The sequence below is a fragment of the Pseudopodoces humilis genome, chromosome 6, assembly GCF_049639895.1.
Source record: "Pseudopodoces humilis isolate 2021_Gansu_Grassland_sample_001 chromosome 6, ASM4963989v1, whole genome shotgun sequence".
NCBI classification, from domain to species: Eukaryota; Metazoa; Chordata; class Aves; order Passeriformes; family Paridae; genus Pseudopodoces; species Pseudopodoces humilis.
The window spans coordinates 24,376,467-24,403,863 of record NC_142205.1 but is presented as its reverse complement, the minus strand read 5'-3'; the positions used below and the strand labels follow the sequence as shown (position 1 = coordinate 24,403,863).

The 27,397-nt window shown below is 39.7% G+C and overlaps 1 protein-coding gene across 1 annotated transcript in view; it reads left to right on the top strand.

Annotated features, from left to right (window-relative positions):
- Positions 1 to 10,906: 10,906 nt before the first annotated feature.
- KCTD8 (potassium channel tetramerization domain containing 8) overlaps positions 10,907 to 27,397 on the top strand; it is a 90,906-nt gene continuing 74,415 nt past the window's right edge. The window contains exon 1 of the mRNA XM_005517744.2: positions 10,907 to 11,750. Coding sequence (XP_005517801.1) covers positions 10,907 to 11,750 — 844 coding nt within the window. The remainder of the gene's footprint in view (positions 11,751 to 27,397) is intronic.

Here is a 27,397-nt window from a genome sequence, read left to right as displayed (position 1 = left end):
TTACATGTAGTGCAGACTCTGGGTAACTAATTAGAATATGCTCCTTTACCCTATTGTGCCTTAGAAAAATTCACTTTTTCTATCATACAACTTAGAAGTAAGGTATATTTCACTTCAGGAAGGTGACGTTGCTCTTGTGCATGCCAGCAAAACCTGTCATCGGCTAGGCAGACACAAATTAAACCAAGAAAAAGCATGTAACTATTCATTTAGGTCACTATTCATGTAGGTCACAGTCTGAAAAAATAATTCACAAAATTGTACTGAATTTTTTTTCTGTTTCCATCCCAAATTCAGTTACTGCAACAGAACTGAAGGCCTTACTTGATATTTTTTCATTATAAAAGGCTGAGAGATTATAAAAGTAGGTGACTGTTGTGAGGAAGATAGATCTTACATTCAGTTAAGGTGGTGATTTCAACTTTTTCTGATTAACGTCACCTGCAAGGGATTATGTCCTAATATTTAGCATACTTTAACCTCATAGCAGTAATTTTACTGGGTTGATCACAGAAGCTGAGAGAACACAGGTTGTCATGACAGATCTGAGATGCATTTGTGATATACACAAAGAATAAAAAAATTAAGTGTTAAAAAAAAGGAGTAAGACTTCAGAAATATGATTCTTCAAACCCCAGTTTCTAGCAGATGGAAAAATGAGCAACACCTATAATGTTTCATGATTTATAATGTGAAGTGCACTTCATAAAACTGTTTATGTGTAACTGTTTATATTTAAAAAATATTAAGACAACATTTATTTGTCAAATCTAAAATTAGTTGGCCATGTTCTTAATTCTGTGTTAATGCTTTATTAGTGCTGCTATTTATATTACATTTATTACCTGCTTGAAGCACTAAGTATCTTTAGTATGTTCAATAATTGAGATATCTTTGTATTCCCTAGCACCTCAAGACATTGGATTTTAATTATTCCTGAAAGGCATTGGTTTGATGCTTAATAGGACTCCTCTCTGTTTCACCTCAATTTTTGCTTTTAATTTCACCTTTATGCTTGACATCTTCCATGCTTGCTTTCTACATATTTGTGGGATTTGTCAATCTCAGCAGTATTTTGTACTAAAAGTATTTTGAAACTTACGATGTAGGAAAATAGTGGCTGTGTTTTATCGCTTCATATATACTACCAGCTTCATTTCTTCCACTTGAGTGTCTCAAATCTATGACTAGGTTAAGAAGATCTCTCATTACTCCTACAGCTCTCATGACCTTTCCATATGCCTTTTAATTTACTCAGTCATTTCACACTTGAGCTCTTGTTTTGGGAGAAGGCAAAATATAGCCTATTGGTGTAACCAGTTTATTCTCTGAGACCAATTCAGATTCAACATTGAATAACACTGCAGCCTTAGGAATGACCAGGTCATGATTGTTTTTCACTCAAGTAACAAGCAAGTCAATGACTGCATGAAAACCAGCCATGGGAGAGAAAATACATAAGGAATGTTTTTACTCCTCTCTGTCTTTTCTCATAGCAGGGATTGCACCAGCTGGAAGGAAACCCTAAACTTTTCCTCTCCACATTGAATTTTCTGGCTCATTTAAGTTGGTATTACAACATTTTTTTACCCTTCTCCTTTGCCACAAAGTAAAAAGGGACGAAGTGGTCCCATTCCTTATGGCTGCTGCTCATAAGGAAGGCACAGGTTTCCCATTTCACAGTTTTCATTTCACATTTCTGCTGATTTCATCCAATCTGTGTCTGTTATTTTTAATAGCCCAGATAATGTAGTCTTCAAGCTAAGTTGTGCCCATGATAGTCTACTCCACCTCATATGACTAGCTCTTTCACTCTGCTATCTACTTGGTTAAACATATTTCCATTTTTATATATTCATTTTAACATCTCTTTATTACTGAGCTTACATTATTGTCTAATAATGTCTATCAATTCCCCATTATCCTGTCATATAACACATTTCCACCACAAAAAACCCATCCAAACCCTTGCTAACATTTACTCTTTTTGTTTTCATCCTCTCCATGTACGTATTTGTTAGAGAGGCCACATTAAGGTAGAACTTCAGTTTGCTTAAATAGGGCCAGCTGACTATAAGATGTTCTTCTAACATTACAATACCTAAGAAATGGAGTTACTGATGAACTCAGATAATTTCTAGAAGTCTTTCCTAGTCGATCCCAATACTGACTCCTGAGGAACACCACACATCCCTGGCTCCCACTTGGACTTTGAGCCTTTTACTGCAGCTCCTTGAGCGTGACTATCCAACCAATTCCTAATCAGTCAAGAGGTCCATCCATCAAATCCACATATCTCCAGTTTAAAGACAGGAATGTCACGCAGGACAGTGTCAAATGCTTTGCACAAGTCCAGGCAGATGATGCCAGTTTCCCTTTCCTTCTACACCAACACTGTTACCCTGCTGTAGGAGGCCACCAGATTTGCCAGGAACAATTTGCCCTTACTGAAGCCATGCTGGCTGTGACCAATCCCCTCATTATTTTCCAAGTGCCTTAGCACAGTTTCCAGGAGGATCTGCTCCATGATCTTGCAGGGCAAGAGAGGGTGTCACACTGTCAATAACCAGCTGGAGTGCATGGAGCTTCACCTGGGGGTGGATGAGGAGCCAGGCAATGGGTCAGGATGAAGTACAGGGCAGGGAAGGTGACTTCATCCTGGGAGCCTGCTACAGGCTGCCTGGGCCAAGACAGCTGCACAGGCAAAGGGTGGAAGCAAGGACAGGTAGCCTTGGAGGGATACAGAGAGACTGTCCTACCAGCCAGCAATGAGGTTAGGAAAGATAATGCCCTGACAGAGTTAAATGTGACCAGAGCATCAAAGGCAACAAGAAAAGTTTCTATACTTATGTCAGGGTTAAAAGCAAGACTAGAGACCCATCACTGCAATGACGGGTCTCAGTCACTATTCCTTCACTGCTCTTACATCCAGGACAGCATCACCCCATGCTGGTCCTTCCAGTATCTGTTGCATCCCTGACACCCTTCGGAAAACTCCCCAATGCCCTTTCCTTAGCAACAGGTGCCAGGAGAACCGGTGCCCGTGACCAGAAATTCAGCTGTGCCAGGAATATTGTAGTTCTGTATCCACATATGATGCTCTTAATCAAACAGGGGAACCAGGAATATGAGACTGGGCTAGCAAAGCAAATATATTATTTAATTATTTCCTTGAAACAAATTAAGGCTGCTTTATTGAGGCTGTTGTTTGGTGCAGGTTTTGCTCCTTTTTTTTTTTTTTTTTGTCCTTTTGACTCCAGCCAGAAACCCCTTCTGAAAACTGACCTCCTTCCTGTCTCCAGCATAAATATATCTAGGATCAGTTTCAACTCATTTGGCCTTGGGCCAGCCTGGCCATTCAGGATTTCAGAACTCATACCGTAATCAGGTACAGTAATTGTATTCCTCTCAGCTTTCATTTTGTGAGACCAAGTATGCCAAGCTTTTGTAGTTTTGTCTTCTTTCCTTTTAAGATATAGTTATATCCTTAAAAAAGTCTGCCAATTACAACACAGAACAGTTTCAAACTGTCAGTGTGGCAGTAAGGGAAAATAATGTGGTACAGCATTCAAACCAAAATGTCTTCAACTGTGTTATGTGTCTATTTTTTGTCTACTTTCCTGACTTTTTTTATTGTCTTCTAAAGTGTGGGAGGCAGACACCTCTATGATTTTTACTTTATTATTTTTCCCTTACGGCCTAGTACTATTCTGATAGTGATAACAATTTGGTTGGCTGTAAAATCAAATGCACATTGTTATTAGTACTACTGACTTTTTCATTCTCATGTGTTAATTTACTGTGCTATTCTTCGGAGCTTTGTCACTTACATACTTTTTTTCTTTTAAAGCTATCATTAATTTATCATTATAACACCTTCTGCAGCTTTCTTTTGTGAATGCAGCCCCCTGCATGACAAAGAAATTCTATCTTTGTATTCTCATTTAGTTTTGCAATGGAACATCAGGAAGAAAATATCAAGTACAAAAAGAAAGAATAAAAACATATGGAAATTACAAACAAATAATCATAATTCATTATGCTATTTTGTCTCTTGTGAATGATATGAGTAGACAGTAATCTCTAAAACATTACGAATTATTGTTTCAAGCTTTATAGAACTACTATTTTATACTAACAAAACAGCAGTATAACTGACACAGAAGCAAAGACTTAGTATAATCTCTGCTCCTGCATTGCCTGTGCATACTTTTTACATTAATCAGTACTCTCATCATAAACAATAGGGCTCTTCAGATACTGCAAAAATGTTTATATGTCCAATGCCAAAATAGTACCTCCTGTTCGGGCACCTCAGTCATATTAAATTTTGTGAATTGGGAAAGGTTTTTGAATATTTTGTTACAAATCTGGCCTTAAGTGTTTTGCATAATCAGAGCCTTGATGTGTCTTTTTCCTTTTACACTTAGCCAACAGAAACACTGACGTACAATACGGCAAGTTAGGATATTACCAGAATAATAACTTCTCTTGGTTTTGTGTATTTAGAAACTCAAGCATAATATTAAACTGGAAAAACATTTTCTTTGAAATTTTCCCCATAATGAAGAAGGAAAATATTGTTGTGATCATCTATTCCAAATTTAGATAACCTAGAGCAAACAGGAAAAATCTATACTGAATTTAGAGAAGCCATAATTTGCATTACTGTAGGGAGTTCCTGAAATAAACACTCTGCATTCATTTCTGTGTGCTAGACTGTAGATACATACCCACTCAGACACTAAGTGCCTACTTGTCAGAACTCCTGAACATTGCAAACACAAGCTGAAACCAAAAGGAGCTGTGATTGTGTAGACTCTATCAAAATACAGGAAAATCAAAATCTTTATTATCACAAAACAGAGTCAGACTGTGGCTGCTCTAGCACAAGTGTGTACCACTTCACCTATGTCCTCACTGCCTGAGGTTTCTATATTTCATTCAACTTAGGTTCATAAAGAAATGGCTGCGAGAGAATATGAGATTCCATGTTCTGATGACTGCAAAAAGGTGTGTAATTGCATAAAAATAGTTGCTATAGCAAGTGACCATATTATACTTCTTAATATCAAGGAGCCAAGTATTCATGAAATACAGCCTAACTTCATTATAAGGAAACCATAAGATACCACAAATATATATATATACGTGTGTGTGTGTATGTATGTATATATATATATATATGTTTACTCTGTCAAACTGTTCCTTTTAGCATGCTCTGGTAAATTGCTGCTTGAGAATAAGAAAGAAATGAGCAGCTGAGCAGAACATCAATAACCAGTAGTTCTATAGAAACGACTTCACATTGATCAACATTTAAAAGATGTTTTTTCAAAAAGATAAATGAATGAAGGAGGAAAAAAATAGTACATTCAAATGCTAAATGCAGCCTACACTGAGAAAAGTGAGAAAAATGTCATTGTCATACTTGGAATACGCTTGCATAACTGTTCAGGCTATTAGGCCTAATTAATAGCAAGTGAACAGATTCTTGCTATGGGGGTGTTTATAGGCAGAATATGTTAAATGCAGAGTTTGACACATTGAAGTTAGAATTTAGTCAGATTTAGGCTAGTGTAAATTTACATGGAAGACAGTTCTGAAAAGGAGCTATGGGCTAAATATTTTTGGAATGCTAATTCTGAGTGCAAATCTGAATGATGAAAAATAAATTGTGCACTTTTCATGGAATAAATCTGATAACATAAAATATCAAATTATTCTCATATATGTCTGCGTAAAAAAAATGCAATTGAAATAATCTAACAAAGGTAGGCTGGTTTATAATTCCTGGGGTTGTTCTTTCATTTCGTTTCACTTTGGTATTGCTAGTATAGTGTAGGGAATACTCCAAACTGCTACACTAGGAAAGTACAGGCATCATTTTAACTTTCATAAGTGAAAAGTGACTCCGGACCCAAAGAACTTGTCAGGTAAAGTGAATGCAGCTGTTGTCATGAATAAATCAAACAAATCACTTCAGCCACAGTATGACAGGACTGACTTCACAGTGGTAACCTCTGTAAATACTTTCAGAAAACAGATAAGTTAAATATTAGTGACTGAAACTTCTAGTCCTCGGGAAGTAAAAGTTGTTAAATTCTTTCTTCATTAACCTGGCTAACAAAACTGCTCACCAGGCCTTTTTTTTTTCCCTGAGAATGCATAGTTTTTAAAACCTTAATAGCTACGTGCTAAGTTTCAAATGCAACTTAAATTAGAGCTATGAATTATTATGGACTGTAAAGTAAGTTCCCAGATTCCCAGAATCAGGCCTGCAGGCTAATTTCTTATGATTTAAGTCCCATTACTGCAACTAAATAATCTATAGTCCTAACCTAAATGTATACAATGCTGTTTAGGTCCTGAATGTACAAATTCTCACAGCACATCTACATATATGAGTTCTTCTCTTTAGCGCTGATAATTAACTACATAAATACAAACATTTCTAAATTATTGGAGGACAGAATTCAAATCACTTTGGAATAATAAAATGTCACATATAAATACATCTAAGGTTTGAAACAGATGAATCTTAGGACTGGAAGGAAAGTGTGCTGAATGAGCTAATAAGGAACAAACATGACATATGTATTGAAGTGTTGACTGGTAGGTGGATGAAAAATAGACAAGCTCAAAGTCTTTAGAAAAATCAGTACTTTGGAATGATGTTTTGTTGCTAACAGAGAAACAAGTAAGATCTTAATAGGAAGAACTCTTAACAGGAAAATATTAATAACTGTGAAAATGACAGAAATGACAACCAAAAGGAAAGAAGGAATTGTGAAAGTGGCCAAGACTTGTAGGCTTACTGGGCCAGAGTACAGCAGTGCTGGAAATATGATTCTGCTGGCAGTTTTTCACACTCTTGTCAACAATTTTAGTATCATTTGCTGTGCCGATGACTACTTGAAAGAGAATATAATGATCTTAAATTCTTATTAGGTGAATTCTGTAATTATTGCAGACCTGCTCATAATAGTCATCTAGAACTTCTTTTGAAAGAACTCTTCCTTCCTGATCTTGCAATTCAGGACAAAGGACCAAATCCCTTTGACTTCACCAGGAGCCTACCAGAAAAATTTTCTCCTTACTAGAAAAGTTCACTTTATTCCAGTGCTGGGACTACAGAATTTTTTATAATTCTTTCTCTAAGGGAGTATCTGTTATTTTACTACACATTATCCTTTACTTGGTTGTTCATTTTTATAGAAAAATAAGATTTTTTTTTACAATTTAATTTGAAAAGTGGTTACGTATCCTTTATTTCATGTTATCCAAACACCTTGTATTGTATTAGTGAATGATTTTTCTTTTTTTTTAATCATACTCAAGAGTGTCTTTAAAACAAGAAAACTCTCACTTTCTCTTCTCTCCTTCTCAGAAACACTGTTTTATTTAACAATTTTACAAATACAGTTTCACAAGAGACTGGTGTAATATTATTTATATGTAAGAAAGCTACCTTTACCTGGGTAAATCAGTTCCAAACCTGGCTGAGCAGTAAGCCAAGTAAATGTATTAATTCCTGATATCCTAATTTCCATTTCAGAACTGAGCAGCGGTAAATGCATGCTTTTATCTACATGAATGTTTCATTAGAATGACCTGGTTTATCGACATGATGTTGTCCAGATGATATTCCTGACCCTCTTCTCTGTTTTCCCCCTCTCTCAGCATGATCCTCCCAGGTTAGTCAAGATTTATCACGCAGACTGGTCAAACCAGCTGACTCCAGGGCAGGAAGGACTACAGTGAAAAGAAGTTTTTTATCTGAGGAACTTGTCCTGACTGTGCCCCTCCAGGCTACTTCCGAAAGGATTATTGTTGCTGCTTGCCTGCTGCTTGCACCAGTGTGCCTACCTAAGGCACCAACTAACATGAATTCTTCAGCCCAATCTCAAAACACTCCTAACAGATAAAGAAACAGACCATGACAGATTTTCACCTGCATTTTTTTTCTTTGCTTTAAGCATCAAAAACGATTACATGTCTGAAGCTTAAGGATACTTACCTATGTGTATAAAGATTTACTTTTTTCCATTGTACTGCCCTTAGACTTCACTCAAACAACACTGCAGGATGCTGCTACAATACAAAACATAAACCTGGAAGAAGATGGTTCCTACTCCACAGAGCACAAACAAGTTCTCTCTGTCCATTCTCACAACAAATTACCTTTGGAGTTTATATGGGCTATTTTCATCAACTCAGACAAAGACATTGATGGGTCTAGCACATACTTATTCACAGAGGAAACCATGAGCTGACCAAATCATAGGCAGCATACAGGAGCTTAATACGGAAGTGACTGTAACTTTTGGTGTATGGATTTTTCAAGTGTCACAGTGGCTGTTGAGCCTAGGAAGAATGCAACACAGATTCTCCCTTCCTTCACTGATAATCCTGAGAAGAAATTTCTTACTTCCATAAGTAATACATAAATATTTGTTTTATGCATGATTTCTATGCAAACTGACAAACTCTGGTCAATTCTGTGTGGTAAGTGATCTCACTGTCTTGTCAAACTATGTATTCTTAGATTACACATCCTTGCAAACACAAGGCACCAGAGACAGTGTTTAAGATACAGTTCTGTAGCAGCTGTGGGCTTCTGGAAAGGAGAAACAAATGTGATTATCCTCTTGCTAATGGCACTACTCTGACCATAGGAGCAGTTCAGTGCTCATAAGTGTGGTTCTGCAGTGTCGCAGCCATGCAGCCATACTCTGGCCTGAGTTGTCTTAGACATGGGCAAACTATTATTCTGTATTTCACAGAAGACAGTGGACAGGAAATCTCTTAGATATCAGCAGAAACAGTTCATGTGAGTCCTCAAGAGAAACAATATCCCTTGCAGAAATGAACAAGACAATGAAAACTGACTCCTTTCATATCCTAAGGAATGAAAGCTACAGAAATATACAAATTTGTGAATAAATAATGATGCCCTGCTTTCTTGCCCAGCAGTTTGAATGTTTTTTCTGGCCTTTAAGACCATTTATAACAAAATAAAGAAGGAAAGAGACAAAATTTTACTTTGTTTCTTACAGTTATTTATTTCTTAAAAACTATTAATTGGTTTCAGTAAGTGGTTAAGTGGTCAAGGAGGGGCACTGCAGAAATCTTTCCTGAAATCTTTTCTGCACATTTGTTTGCATGCCCCTTAACTCCCACAAAATTCTCATGTTTGAAGCACAATACATCTAGTTTTCTAGGAGTCTTTTCTCAGTTTAGCCATATAGAAGCTAAAGGAGTTCTCTCTAAACACTGGTTTAGGGTTAGTCTAGAGCAAATGAAGTGAGGAAAGTAGCACCATGGACAGATTCCTTCCACCCTGAGAGAGAGATCGAAGACAGGTCAGATGAAAGTGCTGTGGGTGTATATGTTACTGCTTTAAAGCAGAGAAGTCTTCACTAGTGGTTTAAAGACCCTGACCATCCAGCTTTGGATGACTGTTCATCTTGATCACAGCACACTAGTGAGGAAGTGACAGACTGCAGCTATCTGCCTGCAAACTGATGATTTTTATCCCCTGGCCTGAAGTCACTCTTGTTTAAATGAAGAACAAGTTGGGCTCCTGCCTATGTGGCACAATTAATGGTTGAACTCTCACCATTTGAAGGATCATTAAAAAAACAAAGCTAAAATGTTCCCATTTATGAAACAGCCAGCCTAACAGTCACACTTAGACCTGACACTGGTAATCAGAGAAACACAGTCAGGTTTAGGCCCTGTTTTTTACTGGCAAACACCATTGTACATCTCTCAGCCAATGCATGAGTACAAATCTGGGCTCTAATATATTCCAGCAGCACAGCCTGGAAATACATGCATCAGAAATCTGGATGCAGGTGAGCTGTGGCTCTTGCTAGAAACAAATAGATTAAAATTAAAAACTATACTGCTTAAATAGAGTACAAATTGAGGTGCTTCACAGACAAGAATCCAGACACTAATGTGCTCCAAATCAGTGTCTGTCATCTGGATCCTAAAGGCAGCTGACATTTTTTTTTCCTGCTCTGAATCACCCCAATTCCATCGTCAATCTAGAGAGCACGCTTAACTTCTCTGAAAATCAAGATCCCAGGGCGCCCTGCTACAGTGAAGCCTCACAAAAATCAAATAGAGCATTTGTGTCCCACCAGGACCCATTAGATTTGTGCCACCAGCACAGCTGAACGCTGGTTTCTTTTGTGCCCTCAATTAAATGCCCTCTTCGCTCATATTAAAGGCATGCTGATAGAGGGAAGATGAGGAAGAATGCTGTCATATGCATCCTGCTGGATGCTACTCTTGGAAGGACGACCATCATTCTAGCACTGCAAGTGTCGACCGGAGTGACAGCATAAGAGAGACAGAGACATTTGGGGGAGGCTGGGAGATTTTCAAGGGGGGGGAAAAGAAATAATTTCAAACCGAAGCCAGCCAGCCGAAGCGAGGGGAGGAGCCGGGTAGGGGCTTGGCTCTTCCCTGGGCCGAGCCTGGCAGCGCGGCAGCGCTTTGCCAAGTGGCAGCCGGCTCCGCCCGGCCAGCGCGGCTGCGGGCCCCGCGCCCCGGGCGGAGCAGGCAGCGCCGGGGGCGGCGGGCTCGGCTCGGGCCGGGCCGGGCCAGCTCGGAGCCCAGCCCAGGCCGCCCCCCCGCCGGGACAGGGGGGGGCCGCCGGGCCGGGGCCCTGCCGCGCCGGAGGGCGGCGGAGCAGCGGCTCCGTCCAGGCGCTTCCGGGCGCGCCGGGCGGGGGGGAAGGAGGAGAAGAAGGAGGAGGAGGAGGAGGAGGAGGAGGAGGAGGAGGAGGAAGGGAGGTGTGGGTGGAGGGGAGGGGAGGGGAGGGAAGGAGGGGTGGAGGGAGGCCGGCTTTTTTAGGAGGGAGACCCTCCTTCGCGGCCGCCCGCTCGCAGCCATGGCTTTGAAGGAGGCGGGCGGCAGCATCCTGCCCATCAGCGACATGGTATCGGGGCCGTCGGGCTCGCCGTTCCCCGAGGTGGTGGAGCTGAACGTGGGGGGCCAGGTGTACGTGACGAGGCACTCCACGCTGCTCAGCGTCCCGGACAGCACGCTGGCCACCATGTTCTCCCCGTGCCGGGGCGGCCCGGCGGCGGCCCGCCAGCTGCCCAGGGACAGCCGGGCGCGCTTCTTCATCGACCGCGACGGCTTCCTCTTCAGGTATGTGCTGGATTACCTGCGGGACAAGCAGCTGGCGCTGCCCGAGCACTTCCCCGAGAAGGAACGGCTCCTGCGGGAGGCCGAATACTTCCAGCTGGGCGACCTGGTGAAGCTGCTGTCGCCCAAGGTCACCAAGCAGAGCTCGCTCAACGACGAGGGCTGCCAGAGCGACCTGGAGGATAGCAACTCGCAGGGCAGCAGCGACCGGCTTCAGCGGGCGGCGCTGGACAAGCGCTCGGGTTTCCTCACCGTGGGCTACCGCGGCTCCTACACCACGGTGCGGGACAACCAGGCGGACGCCAAGTTCCGCCGCGTCGCCCGCATCATGGTGTGCGGCAGGATCGCCCTGGCTAAGGAGGTCTTCGGAGACACCCTCAACGAGAGCCGTGACCCCGACCGGCCCCCCGAGAAGTACACCTCCCGCTTCTACCTCAAATTCACCTACCTGGAGCAAGCCTTTGACCGGCTCTCCGAGGCGGGCTTCCACATGGTGGCTTGCAACTCCACCGGCACCGCCGCCTTCATCAACCAGTACAGGGACGACAAGATCTGGAGCAGCTACACAGAGTACATCTTCTTCAGTAAGTGCTGCCCGCGCCCCGGTGTCGTGCCCTTCGCCCTCGTTCCGGCGGGTGCCTGGCGGTGTGCGCCTGAAGTACAGCTGCACCTCCAGAGCCCTTGGCTGTCCCAAAGCAACATGTAGCTGGAGAGAAATGGGGGCTGCCCCGTTTCCCCTCACTCTGCTCTGTCACCGCCATGGTTCAAATTTCATTTTGTGCGTTGTGGAGGCGGGACGGGACCGCCTGAAATGCCCCGTCCGGAGCGCGGCGTGGGAGCGTTTCCCTGCACACACTCCCTGGGGCAGCCTGGGCTGATCCCGCCTTTCCGTGCCGAGGGGAGATGTAGCCCCCACGTGTCGGGGTGTCCCAGGGGAAGGGTCAGTGGTTACGGATCGGGGGGCTACGGCCTTCGGGGGTGGGGGTGGTGGTGTCCTTGTCCCGCTGGGCGGGCGCGGTGCGCGGTGCGGGCGGGCACGGCTCCGGCGCGGAGGGTAGCGGTGCTCACCGCCAGCGAGGCGACGCAGACATCCCCGAGCAAGGAAGGGTTTTAATATTTTATCGCTGCGTTTCCTTCAAGTGAGCGCACTGCGCCTGGGCACGGTCCCCGTGAGGGAAGGGACAGCGAGGGCACAACCAACTTCCCAAGGAGCAAGAAAGAGTCTGGCTCCAAGGTGGACGAAAATTGGAAAAGAGAAATTAAACCACTCCATAGCCATTACACAGCTCCTAAGCAACTTCGCTGGTTGGCTGTGGGTAGCCTTAAAGGTTTCGGGTCACTCGCAGATAGGAAAACCGAGCGATGACGAATGAGTTTCAATCTGGCAAAGTATGTAGTGCTATGTAGGGCACTGGCTGAACAGCGGGTTAGGGTCATGAAACCGCAGCTGGATCGAGAACACCATCCCCTGGCAGAGATTTGTCTTTGAAAGGCAGAGGAAGCCTTAAACATTACAGATGTGTTTGAGAGTCGAGTGAGCCGGTGGAAGAGAGGTGTGCTCTGCATTCACTTCTTTCGTCTCCTGCCTCTGTGGGGTTTCATGCTCTCTGAGCAAAGAAGGGATGAACTGGCAGAGCAATTGTGAGGTGGGAGATGCAGCCTCTAACTAACTTCACTCGTAAGGCAGCTGAACAGAAGCAGCTTGTTTGCCCTGCTATCCTGGACTAGGCAAAGTATTTAATAGAGGAGGGAAATGTGAATGGTTTTCTACTGGGAGGAGAAATTAATTAGTTTATATTGCTCTATATTGTATAGATGGTGACTTCCATTTGCCGAGTGCACTTGAGTACTCAGATCAGTCTTTGAAACTGGATTAAAACAGTTTTTGAAGATTCATTGCATAACTTATCACTGGTCATATTTCAGTAGGATATGTGAAAACTGAGCTCTAGAGGAGCTTCACATTGTCCTGGGTGGAATTCTATCAAGTATTTTACATGATTATTAAACCTTCTTCCTCAGAAAATTTGACATAATTATTTTCTCAATAGCAAAATTTCCTTCTTGAGACAGTATGTACTGTTTGCTTAGAAATAAATTTGTAGTTGCATATATGCGATGGTCATAATGTTTTGGGGTTTTTTTTGTGTGTATGTTATGTTGAGGTTGCTATATAGAACAGTCCTCTAATTCACATCAGTGTTCTAAATTAATCAGCAGTGTAATACTTGTTTATTTGGAATAATGCCAGAGATGAACTGGATGTTGTATGTTGTGATTTTTGTTTTGGTTTTTAGTCTTCAAGCTTCTGATGTTGTGAAAAGTGAAATAGTTAATTACTTAAACTGATACAGTTAAGTGAAGATTTATGGTTTTACTTAATTTTTTTGTGTGGGGGTTTTGTTTTGTTTTACTTCTGAATATAAAAAATGGCTGAGATAAAAATAGGCTGACAAGATGTCAAGCATATTTTAATTTTGGTTGCTTGCTATACATTTAGAAACTTTTTTGTATAATGACTTTATACCTTGTTTTATGATCAGATACATTTCTCTGAAATATAGCAAGATGAAAACAACACTTAAGAAAATCGCCAAAATGGGAAGAGAAACATGTGAAACAGTACCTGAAGTAAATACTTTAGCTTTTTTGTTGTCTTATTTTTTTGTCTGACTTGATGTCCAATTGATGGAGACTGTTGATAAAACAGCACTTTATTATAATAATAATAATTATAATAAGCTTTGGATTGATTGTATATGTGCTGCTACCTTGCCTGACAGCTGCACAAGAATCCAGCAAAGGGAGAGTGAACCTTGGAAGCCTTGTGCTCTGCACTAAGAGTGAGAAGAGAACTACTGGCTGTAAACTCCCCGACAGCATTAGCCAGGACCGTGTTCCTTCCTTGCTCATGAGCAGAGCTTATTACCCAAGGAGAAGAGCAGTTGCTTTTCAGTTTATTCCTTACCAAATGTCCCCATGAACCCCAAAAAGGAACCAGTTTTAGGTGGGAAGTTGCTGATTTCAAGAGCTCTCATGTCCAACCCTGGACTGTGTCTTACAGGCAAAAATATCAAGATGAAAGACTTTAGGGAGCCTATTCCAGTTTTGGACGGTGCCAAAACTGAGACTTAATTTGGAGCTAGTGAAGAAGAAACCTAGTTTTATATTCCACTGGAAAAAGCTGTACCTGCATTTGCATTTGTTATTCACAGCATGAGCATCTGCAACCAACAGCAACTGTACTATTTGTTGGTCTATGAGTCCATAGCAGTCACATAAACTTCTTTTTCACCATTTCTCCTGAGGACTGTGGACAATTCTGTTCCCTAGTAATGGTAGATAGCAAAGTGGTTGGAAACATACATGAGGATGCATTCATTCTGTCCATTTTCTGAGGTCATAAGTGGCTGAATGAGTTTCTGCCCAAGAGCTAATAAAGAAAGACAAAGGTTTAATCTGTGGTTTGTGAAACATTTCAGGTCCGTTTCTAGATCTCTCAAACTTTGTTAAGTTTTTTGAGTTGAAATGTTCATCTATCACTTTTCTAAGAAAAATGGAAATTACTTTGTATTCTTAAACATTCTGGAAGATCAAATTCACCTGGGATACTGCATATATATTTAACTCAGTTATGAACTGCCTAATATCTAGGGATCAATGAGTAGTTGCAGACTAATTCTTATTGAAGAATCGGAGGTTGTTTGACGCTTCTTACCAGGAAATAATACTTCAGCCTTTGGCAATGTGTCATGACAAATACAAAACCAGATTTCCTTCTTATTATGTATCAATCCTATTAAAAAAAACAAACTAAGTTCTTTGCCCCTAGTGGTGTTTGAGCTATCATGTATTCAATGACAGATTCATTTGTCTACACAGTACATGGCCAGAATTTAGCCTGTCCCTTGCATTGGTGGCTCTGTTCTGGAAAGTGCTCATAGATCTGTTCCACATGTCCATTACAAATCCTGTTTCTGTCTCTTAATAGTCAAAGGACTAAATTTCTGTGTGGTAGTGAGAAGGCTCTATTGGAGAGTACCACAAGCTTTTTTTTTTTTTTGCCCCATTCTATTAGCACTCTCACATTAATACACATGAGGATAACTTAGGTCAGGTTAGTGTAACATGAAATGCATATACAGTTTGGGAAGGATGCTTGAACTCTTCTACTGCTTAGTTCACACTGCCATAGAGGATGACAGATTAATTAATTACCTGTTGATGTGCAATAGGTTATGGCCTTCACAAAAGTTGCTTCAAACTGGAGACAGGAGACCTTGCTTCTTCCTGTGGCTGCAAGCACTGTAATATGTTTTCTGTTAGCTGACATCTTTGTGAGAAAAGGGTGAAATTGACATGTTTAATGTTTTTGAGGGAGTTTTTTTTTGATTTTTTTTTTGTGGTTCATGGTATCTCTCAGTACTGTTGCCTGTGCAAGATTGCCTATGCATGCTATTACTAGTTTTTTTTCTTCTGTAAAATCTAATTAGTCCTAATGGATTTTACTTTTAACATCTGCTATGCAATGTGACTTAGGGGTGTTGAGAGTATGTGCTCAGCTGAAAGCTTACTGTGCTGAACTGACATCTTTATTATAAGAAGAATACAGTAATATTTCCTGGAAACTTCGACATGCTTTCTATGTTGACACTCCTGTTTCACATACGACAGCTTCTGTTTTCCTTTTCTCTTGTTTTTGTTTGGTAACAGGTGACATTAGCATGGATTTATGGTGCTTATTTTCCACTTGAAGTCACAGCACTCTGAGATTACACTGGATGCCATGGAAATTGTCATAAACAAGTTATAATAATTTTGGAATCAGATGGGGAATAAGCAGTTAGAAACAATGAATTTTTAGGAGGCAATACAGTATTTAGAAAAAAAGAAACCCAAACTCAAACAAAATTATACCAGAAACCCCTCCCAAAACCCACCCAACAACAACAACAAAACCTAACCAACATAGATTGTGTCGTTGCATGTAAAATACTTTGAGATGTTAGTTGCTCTCTAAGTGCCAAATCCACTTCAGCATTCTACTGGGATAGTGAGGGGTTGGTGGGCTGGCAGATAACCCTAAACTGCTCTTTTGAGGGCAGAGTGGTGTGAGAACCATCCTGCAAGTGGTTACTGTGACCATGTCAAGCTGTTCTCCATCCATCCCTGCATCTTTGGTGGAGTTTATAATATGTGGAGTGTATCTGTGCTATTTTTTTTTAATCTGGAAAAAATATATGTAAGACATTGAGGAGAAAAAAGGGGAAGAAGAAAAAAAAAAAAAAAAAAAAAAGAAGGGTATTACGTCTCTGTGACACATGGAGATAAATTTGGACAATTTACTTTGAACCTGAACCAGAGCCTGAAAGATTAGAATACAAATTTTTGGTGGGGTGGATGATGTGAAGGAATAAATCAGTATCACAAGCACAGTGTAGAAAAGCTTCAGATTTCTAACAGTTTCAAGAACTCAAAATGTTTCTGACAGAACTATTGAGCAAAGCCCTTTAAAGAGAGGTTTTATAGGCAGTCCTTTGACTTTGGAAAACTGATACAAAATTTTGGGATGTTCTGTTTTAGGATTTCAGCTCAACTCTTAATACAGCCTAAAGTTAAATAAACAATAGACTGCTCCTTATCTTGTCATTCTTCCAAAATGCATGTTCCTGAATGCAAAGGGATGAATCAAAGTGTGCAGTAATAATTAATACTATAAGAATATTACTCTTATGCTGCCACTTGATATAACGTGTGATAATCTATATTATTCCATATCTGAAATTGGTATTCTGATGTTAGTCATCATTTCAATCAATAGACTTCATCTCAGAATTATTTTAAAATATGAGATTAAAAAGAAGTTTGAACAGATTTGACTTTTTAATAAAAAAAGAAAATAACCTGCAGTCCTCTAAAGCTGATATTAAGACACTGCTGCAGTGAAAAACTGTGCCAGGAACCTCTTGATTTTTTTTACACTTCAATCAAAATATGCATAAATCAATACAATGATTTGTGCTTCCATTTTATCAATTGTCTCCAGTTTCTGGTCTTACTACAATAAAATCATATTTTTAAGTATTGTGGAGCCTTTTTAATATTTAAAGCTGAGTGTTGAAAGTGTTGTGTGATATTTTAAAAATAGAATTGGAGATTAACTAGAGATAAGAAAATCAACTATCCCGGAAATTATATACCAGGATCAATGCTAGATAAAGAATAAGCAAGAGTTGATGGAAGCAGCTGTTATTTTTGACATCAGGAAATGGAAACACACTGGTTTTGTGTTATCCCACACTGGTATTTCTTGTGGAATACTTGGGGAAAAAAGTGACAGTGTTAGAAAAGCTGACTTTCCTGGATCTGTAATATTTTGCAGGAGAACCACTTCTTGGTGTCAGATCATTTCATAGATTTTCAAGGATTTATGACAGTAGTTGCAGGGAAATGTTTATTTTTCCACAGTAAGATGAGCAAATCATATTTTATTTTTTCTTTAGTGTCAACATGAAATTCTAGTTATCTACTGTTCAAGCACAGAAGTTATGCATACAAAAGCTTTCCTTTTAATATTGTTCCAGGCAGATGATTTAAAATTAAAACATTACTGCTAATAGAATGTGTTTTGCAAGGTTTGCTTTTGCAGTATGATATGGCTGGAATTTCACTATGGCTGGTCTCCTTTGCTGCAAGTACCACATTTGTTACACTGCGGTGAGAATTTGTGTGGTAAACAGAAATTCACTGAGATTTGCACCAAGAGGGTGTTCACTGATTGTCACTTTATCCCTTTCTTGACACAGTTCCACATTTAAACACAGGTCTCCAGAAATTAAAAACTGCTCAGGCAGGTCTCTTGGGGGTGAAAAGGAAAGGTCCTCTTTGTGGTCCAGCTGCATGCCAGCATGGCCTGATCCAAGCAGCCAGGAGTTCTGGTGTGTTACCAGTGTAAGGCTGAGCTCAGAATACCCAGATGGGTCAAGAAGGAAAGTGCACAGGGTGGTGTGTGTCCATCTCACCCTGCTGGGGACCGGAGCAGCTCGAGACTGATGTGGTGCTTAGCGGATCTTGCAGCAAGCTCAGCACTGCCCTGCACCGATTGTCTCAGCAACTCGTCGGGTCCTGGGTGTCACTCGCGTGTGGGACAGGAGAACGGCACAGCCCCACTCTGCATTCACTCCCAGATTTTATTTCTGATTTTCCATCTCCCGTTTTGGAGTACTTTACTGCTAGAGTTATGTAAGAAGGCTGTTACAGAGTTAAGCTGCCCAGGGTTGTGTTTGCAGGGCTTTTCACACTACAGACTGCTTATTTGGTTGGTGGTTATTTGACTATGATTGAAAAAAGTTGGAGGCACTATACCAGCTAAGATCCTAACCTAACAAACCAATGTGATTTTTATATCCAAGGATGATTTTGTTTCACTTCTCCTTACAAGACCTTTATTTCCTAAAGCATGTGGAGTAATAATGCCATTCAAATCATAGCTCTTTTATAAACCCAGCCACTGGAAGTCCAGTGAAAAATCCTCTAAAAAAATTACTAGGCAAATTTCATTTTGCTTTAGAAAATCGAATGCTTCATGATGGAATTCCTGGGGAGGTTGTTCACTCCAGCTTGATCAAACTGCATGTTCTTTTTCAGAAGAAGTAATTTATACTCTACTTAAAATTCATATATTGAATAAACGTTAGGAGAAAAAAGTCTTATGTGTAAAATATCATTCTCAGCAGAGGTGAAGAACTTCCATTTAAATGTTTTGTATTATTTTTATTTTTAAGCCATTTAGCTTTTACCTCATATAAATTCAAGAATATTCAGTGAATTAATTCCTTTTGTTTTTTTTTCTTTGACCTAAATGGAACTAATCATATTTATAAGGACCAACAGTGTGTGAAACTCAGAATCAAGTTCCATTCAAAATTGCAGCTTCACTGAGACTGAAGCAACAAATAGCCTTATGCTAATTCCTCACATGAAGGTGAAAATTCAAACTACACGGGTCGTTATTTGGATTCGTAACTGTTTTTAGTACACAAAATCCTGTCAGAAGTTAAGAAGTGATGATTTGTAATTTTTATGGCAACTTTAGAAACCAATGCCATTCCATTTTGCTTGCATTTTATGAGATTGTGATAAATAGATTTACCACGTTTGTTACTTTTTGACAGCATGGCTTCAGAAGACAAACTAAAGGGTGCATCTTGCTGTAAGGTGCAGCTCCCTTCATATCATCACAGCTCTAAATATTTTGGGGACTTCAGCAGTAAAAATCATGGTGGTGTTGATGGGCTTCATGATTCTAGCAAAAAGATGAATACAATGCTTTAAAAACTTTTATGCAAATACTATTTCTTTGTGAAATTACTTGTATCTTGTCTTCCCCAGGGCTACTCAAAAGAAGGGATTTGCCGTCAGAGATAGGGAACAGCACGTTTGCCCATTCTTTGTGCTGTCGGGTCTGCATGAGGACTGCTCTGAGTCTGCATTGCTGGTGCAATGATTCCCTCATCAGTATCTTGCAGCTGAGAGTAGCTGGGTCAAAATGCAGTCATGGCCTGTCTCATTGTTCCCCACACGCCTGAACCCTGTGGCAGAGGCTCTGAGCAAGAGGTGCAGAGACAGGGGCTGCTGCCTCTGGGGCCCGCCACTGCCTCTGGCTTGGCTTTGTACTGCTCCAGGCACGTACCCTCCACCTGACCTGTTTTCTGTCCCTATGACATGCACGCAGCAAATAAAGCAAACTAGAGTAGCTTATAGAATAAGAAATAATAGTACTTCCTTTTGAAGGGAATGGTACAACACTTTAAAATAAAATGCTGTGACTAACTCGATCCAGAGACAACAATTCGGTTACAAGTGCAACTACTCATGGCAGCTAGTGGAATTCTACACACCTCTTGAGGGGTAGAAGGTGTGGGTTGAGAAACTGGGGGGAGAAATCAACATCATCATTGACTTTTATAATTGAAAGTAAATATTCCAAGTCTTTGCTTAGCATACATTCAGTTGTATTGTATTTAATGCTTATAGAGATGTTCTCTTTGTATTAGCAGAAAGATACTATTCAGAAACTAAGTCAGTATATTTTATTTCTTGTATAATCAGACAACACTAACCTTCAGATGCATTTGTGTCTTTTCTCTTTCACCTTTGCTGGGTTTTACCCTTTAGTAGTATTAACAAATATTCCCAAAGAGAGAAGTGCTAGTCCTCAGGGACTCATCAAATTTTGTTGTAAACATTCTCCTGCAACTTAAATGAGTAGAAATTGTTCTAAATTTTATTGAATGAGAGGTTCTTTCAAGGATTATAACTATGTAGGTGTTTAATAATTTCCACAGAAATTATTAAGTGTCCTATCATTCCAAAAGCTTTGTTTCAGTGAATATTTTATATAAGTCACAGGGATCTGTGAAATGCTTTATTTAATGATAGGAGCAAAAAAGTCCCAGTATTGCATATATTCATGAGCATATAAATAATTTTTCTATGAAAGGATTACTTTCATAACCTCTTACTAACAGTTTAATTGAGATTCTCCCTCTTTTGTTACTCAAATCATGATTAAAATCACCACACCTGCAAAACTTGGAGAGTAATGACAAATGTCCATTCTGTGGACAAAAGTATTCTCTAACACTCTGGTTCTTAATCCAAGTTTTCTCTTTTTTTCAATTCTCATTGAAACTCATGAATACAAAATAATATGAAAATCAGCTACAGAAGGGCTGGAAGGCAGATAAACCAGTAAAACTGAGTGCCAACAATTTAATCAGTGTAATGGGTAGATAATACAGTGCAGAAAGATTAAAACTAAACAACACTTTTTGCTAGTTTGGCTTAGTAAACACATTTTCTTTCCCTTTCTTCTCACAGTCACCCCTTTATAGGCAGTCACTCCTCAGTATTGTTCTTTTCAGACAGCTGTTACTATTTCTGTTATTAATGCCTACTGTGGCTTTTGAGCAGTTCTGAAACAAAATAAAGGCATGGCTGCTCTTGCCTTTCCATCTATTTTTGTCTCTTTCCAGTGTTTGGCAATATAAATATCACTTATTCTATCCTAAAAATACCATTATACAGCTTTATACAAATGTGATCAATATTGCTGAAGCTACATGGACTTCAGGAAAAAAAAAAGAAAGAACAAAATAATTTAGCTATTTAAGATGCAAGATAGAATGGGACTGTTGTTCAAGCAAGGTTGTTTCTGTCCTCTTCTAATTTCAAAATTTTGGCATCTCATCCCACATCTGCCTTTCTGCATGACTTATCCATTTGATGTACCCCTTCTTTGGGGAAGGAATTTTCAGAATCTGTATTTGTAGTTAAGCCTTATCATATTTAGAGAGTAAAACAAAACTCTTTAAGGAATGGAGCTAAGACCACTGTCATTAGCAATCCTGCTTGGAATTTTTACTTGCCTAGGACCCATAGACTTCAATTTTCAATGTTACCAATCCCTCAGAAAGCTGTGATTGTTTACCTATCTTAATGTTGTCATAGCTTGCAAACATAAATTTCTCATCTTCACACAAACATAAGTTTGTTTCTGGGGATACAGGAAATGAATATGACCTCTCTAAATCTTGTAGACAGAGAGTGACACAGTCTGTGTGGTTTTGTTCCCCCCAGAACATATGGAGTAGCAGATAATGACATCCTTTGGCTTCAAAATAACCCTGTAATTATTTAGGATAGAAGGGACAAATTTTTCAGAACTGTTTGTTATTTAGATACTTGAAGATTATTGGAATTTTTGAAGTTTTACCTCATAACCTGCAAAGTTTATAGCTGTCTAATCGTTCAGCCACCAGTTATAACAATGCTCACATTTTTATTTCTCTACTTTCAGTATTTATTTTTTCCACCTGTAGCTGAAGTAGTTTGGTGTCTAAATTGGTGGAATTATGCCCCTAAATAATTGCATCTGTGATCACATTTGATTACAGGAAGCAGAATGTGCTCGTGGCAGAGGAGATTAGGTTAAATGCTCTGTCTAATCAGTTCCCCAGCGACTGTCTCCTGGCAGTGCTTCCTTCCTAAATCCCATTTCCAGGGATGCCATCAATAAAGGCTGCATGGGCTGTGCAAGTCTCCATCTTCAGGAGATGCTTTTGCTTTTCTGATGTGAGGGGTCGGATGTGGGCTTAGGAGCAAGGCTGAACATTGGTCACCCTTGCCAAATGCACATGTGTGAGTTTTGGGTGGACTTGGCAAGGTGGGTGTAAGGCCATGGGGAATGGAGAGGGGAGCTGGAGAGTGTGCTGCTGCCTTGGGGTCTGCCATCCTGAGGGGGGACAGCTGGAATGGGTCCTGGGCAGGGTGGGGAAACCCAGTGGGCCTTTCAGGGCTAGTACAGCCCTGGAGGTGTATATAGATATAAAAAGATATAAATATATATAAATATATGCTGTATTCACAGGGGCCATGTCTTCCCTCAGTGTACACCAGCAAATAAGCCAAGAGCTGCATCATCCAAGGACCTCTGGCTAGGCACCATAATCACAGGTCTGCTTCAGTGCCTGAGCAATGAGTCCGGGGTGGGGCATTCCACAATTTGAAAACTTGTTGTAGCACAAAATACATGAGCAATCCTTATTAGTGGGTTATTTTTATGCAGGAGAACCAAAGGGTTCTTGGTAAAAGGCACCAGTAAGACCAGAGTTGCATTTAATTAATATTTTTGCAGTGGTATGACACACTGTGCTCCTGCAGCCATGCTGCTGAAGCAGCTTAAATTCAATAGTAACCTCAAACTTAATATAGTTAAGCTAAATATTCTTTATTTGCTTGCAAATTATGGAGGGAGAAAGCAGTTGTTATAAACAATAAGTAATCTGAAATAAAAAAAAAAGGAAAAAAATATTTGCTTTTTGGACTATGGCAAATTGTTTTATTTATAATTAATATTAATGATGTATGCAAGACTTTTTGTATTGTCACACATGATGCATAAAGGTACAAAGGAACCTGGAGCGGTTGCTTAGCTGCACATTCTGAACACAGTAAAAATATCCTGAACATTGAGAAGATATCTTTTGGTTTTTTAAAATATTTTAATACATGGTTTTGCAATCAGGATTGTCCTCTGTCATCATAGTGAGATTAGTCGCAAAAATAGCTAACCTTTTGAATGAACCATGTGTAATGAATCACATTTGATAATAATAGGAGACTAAAATTGACCTCCAAATCAATACTTCCAATCTTGAATGTATTTTCAGAAAATCCAGTCAAGTTCAGTGAAAATCTCTATCTGCACTTTGAGTACCGGGCAAGCAGTAGGGCTAGACAAATTTGAATTTAGACTGTTGGTTTGGAAAATTTAGTTTTTCTTATCACCTCTGTGACTGGCAATAAACTGCACTTACTTCTTTCCTTCCTTACCCTGTGGTTATAGCGTAGGTTCAGCAATCCAGAAACTGATATTTTATTGAATTTCACCTTGATTTCTAGCAGTGGTTAGCTCTCATTCATTAATTTGCCCAATTAAGTCACAGTGAAAGCAATGCTGGTAAAAGCTATTTACTTTCTTATCAAGCAGTCATACAGCAAGGCTATTGCAAATTACTAGACAATTACTGCTGGTCCAGAGCATGTTGCCATAATTTCTGTTCAAAAAGGTGTATGGTTTTAGACTGTGGATCAGGAAATTACGAGTGTTAAATGTTACATGTGGTAGGCACATAACACTCAGCCTTCAAGCTTCTTAATAGACTTAAAAGTTCCTTGATGAAAGGCAAAACATTTCCTGCATTAAGGAGGTGTTGGAACAGTCTGTGCAGTGATGCTGTGCATGTTGTGCATCCTTTGAGGCTTTCAGGACTTGTCTGAATCAAGCCCTGCTAACCTGATCCAACCTAATAACTGACTGTGCTTTTGAGCAGGATGTTGAGCTTCTCCTAAGTCATCTTGATCTCCTAAGTCATCTTGTGGTTCTCTTCTCTGATGTGATTTACCTTGACATTGGCTATTTGCAAACACTTCTCAGAAAGAGAGAAATGAACTGCTGCAGGTAAATTAAGTAGATGCTAGAAAGCCATAAATTCTGATTGTTCTCAAAGTCAAAAACTTCAAAGATTTAGCTTTATGTTGTCTTTTTACTTATCAGTGTGTCCTATCAGAACGGAAACTATAGCTTCAGGGTAAAGTTTCTTACAGGACTTTCTGCCCCAAACTCAAAACCATAGAATGTTAAATAGGCCACAGCTAAGAAAGTATCTGAAAAAGTAATCAAACTGCATTTTGGATAGCACTGTGGTTGTTGATCACATGTTGCTTAAAGAAAGAACTCTCACGATTTTAGAAAATCACCAGTGTTTAAAACTTTAACCATTTTTATTGTCATTTTTTGGAGAGATTCTGGTGCTATCTCTCATAAAGGTCTTAAAAACGAGATTCACTTAATAAATTATAAAAAGAATTTAATATAAATAAAAGACAATTAGGAGACAAAAGAAATAAAGCAAAGGGTTAAAACGGCCGGGTGCCCTGGCGCCTTGCCAGGAACACACCTGGTATCTCAGGAATACCCTTTTTATCCCCTCCTGCTGTGAGGGGTTAATGCATATTCAAGCATATCCCCTCCCTGGTTCTGCCTTCTTGGATCATGCTCTTCACAGTCTCATTTTCTGCTGGTCAGCATATATTTTTTTGCTGGTCATCATTATTCTAGCTGGTCAGCATTCTTTTGGAGTCTGGTTTCCTTTTTTCTGCAGATGGTCAGTTGTTGATAAGGGTCTGGGCCCCTCATCCTTCTTCTGAGGGCAGCTGAGCTTATCTTTCCCCCCTGCCCACGTCCTGGTACCGGCTTTTTGATAACAGTTTGCTCTCCATTTCCTGCTGCTGATAACAGCCTGTTTTCCACAGCTTGATCCTCCCATTGTCTTGCCTTGTCCGGATGAAACACATCCTTACCATTCAGAATTCCTATCTAAGCCTATAACTTGCTAAGAGAGAAAAGAATATAGTGAAAGCATATAATATATATTTATCAGAATAATTGTGAAAAGCCAATATTTACAACATGAATTCACAACAAAGGTGACAGCCTGCCTTGGATTTCTCTCCATTTTGATGGTTTTAATCAGTGTTGAGTTTCTTTATTGTGACATATTTTTTGCTGCTGTTTTTCAGCCTCTGTATTTTTCTCCTAGCATAGCTTGAGTCAATTATTGTAGCAACTGCAAAAATGCTGAAGAAGATTATTTTGGTAGTCTTTTTTACTATTAAAAAAATAATAGTAAAGGAAATATGAACAATATGGAGTTACTAGTTAGCAATACACTGCAGACTGGATGCATAGCATAAATACAAGGTAGTTAATTATGAGGATATTTCAGAAGTTTAAATTTTTTCCTTCTTGAAATTTTAATGTAAGAGTAGAACATGAGGCACTAGTAGCTAGGATTATATATATAATAAAAATGTTGGCTATTCCTCTTGCTTTTCCCACTTTACTGAAAAGACTGCCGAAGTGATGTAGCTGAAGGTTCTTTGTGGTGTTAAAAATTCCTTTATGACAACAAACTAAAACAGAAATATTGCTTACTTTGACTGACACCTTATATATATCTATAAATATAGATACATGGTCACAGAGAAGCAGCATAATGAAAAGATCTTATGTAAGTCCTTGTGTCAGTTGTAGGTTGTCAAAGCACTCAATAATAATGAAATTTTGTCAGTTATGCCTAGTAATATGTTTTCTTCTCAAAAGTTATTCTCCTAGGTGGGGCATATAGTGTATTTCCATCACTGTTTATTGCGATGGAGGGATTGGGCAGATTGGTACAGATATCCTTGTTATGAGCTCACTGAGATCCACTTAGAGAACATCTGGATGTCTTGATGGTGTCAGCTAGTCTGTCCCTCTATGTCCACATTAAATATAAATGAAAACTTAAGTGACATGGTGTTTAAAACACTTTGGCTTGTGTTGTGTGAATTTTCAGTCATTGATGCAGCTTGTGTTCTAAAGAGGGCTTTGTTCGGGATGATACAGAATATCTACCAGCCAAACATAAAACTGTCTTGCTACAGTTCTGGAAAGAAGTCGGCAACAGTGTTACTCAAGTGTTTAAAATTCTTGATCATAACAGCAGTAATACAGAGATTACAAAAGTTGTAGAAATACTAGATAATATAAAGGTGCTTACAATCACTGGTCTTTATGAAGGCTCTGCAACTTTTGTAAATTTATCCTATCTATGCTCCATTGGCTCATGTCATGTGTATTTAACTTCATCTGTACAAAGCTGGTCCAAGCGAAACAGGTCAAATCCTTTTCATGTTCATTGAATAACTGTAGGTAATTTCACAGGACATAAAACAAAGGAAACTGGGGCTGCATGGACAGGAATGTTTGGAAGGCAAGAGAAAATCTTCAGCTAGTGCACAAAGTGGCAAAACCCCAAAATTTCTAATTTCTGGTCTTGCAGATTGCTATGTTGCAATGCTTTCCATATAACATGATTTAGAGAATCAAGTCTTGAAACTAAATTTGCAGTAAAATATGTGGCAATTAAGAAAAAGCTGTTTTTTACCAAGAGATTCCTACCATTAAATACTGTAGAATTTTAGTTTCACAGAGTTACACCAAATGAGGCTACTGGGACTAAGGGCTCTGCTGAGTTTGTCTAACATGATGCAGTACCATCTAATGGAATCCTCTGCAGCCTACCAGGTGGGGGATTTTCCTTAAAAGGGAGGGTTTCTGTGCTTTACCATAAAGTGGAATGATGAATGTTATGAATATCATGAGTGAGTATTCAAAATTGATGGAAGTCAATAGAATTTCATCTGCCTTTTTGCAAATGCACTTTATCTTTTTTTTTTTTTTTTTTTTTTCCCTTTCTATTTTTCCTCTTTCTTTGTTATATCGATTTTCCACACTAGATGGCAGTGCCTTAGCACTAGTGCATGACAGGGGAATTGATTTTAATTTATCCAGGGGGGAAGAAATCCTTCTGTTTCATATTTCCTTCTACATAGATTGTTTAAAGAATTGCAGGTGGGAAACTGGATTTTGATGAGCTACATATGGATAGGCAAAGAAAAATGCAAAATTTCCCCCTCCTTTTTCTTTGTACAAATGGAAATCTATTTGAGCTGATCGAAGCAGGCTTGCATTGGCTGGATGTGAGATGAACTGGGGCTTTCAATGCTGTCCCCAAGGAATTGCATTCATAGAAACTTCAAGTGAAAAGCTTTATTGAGTTAG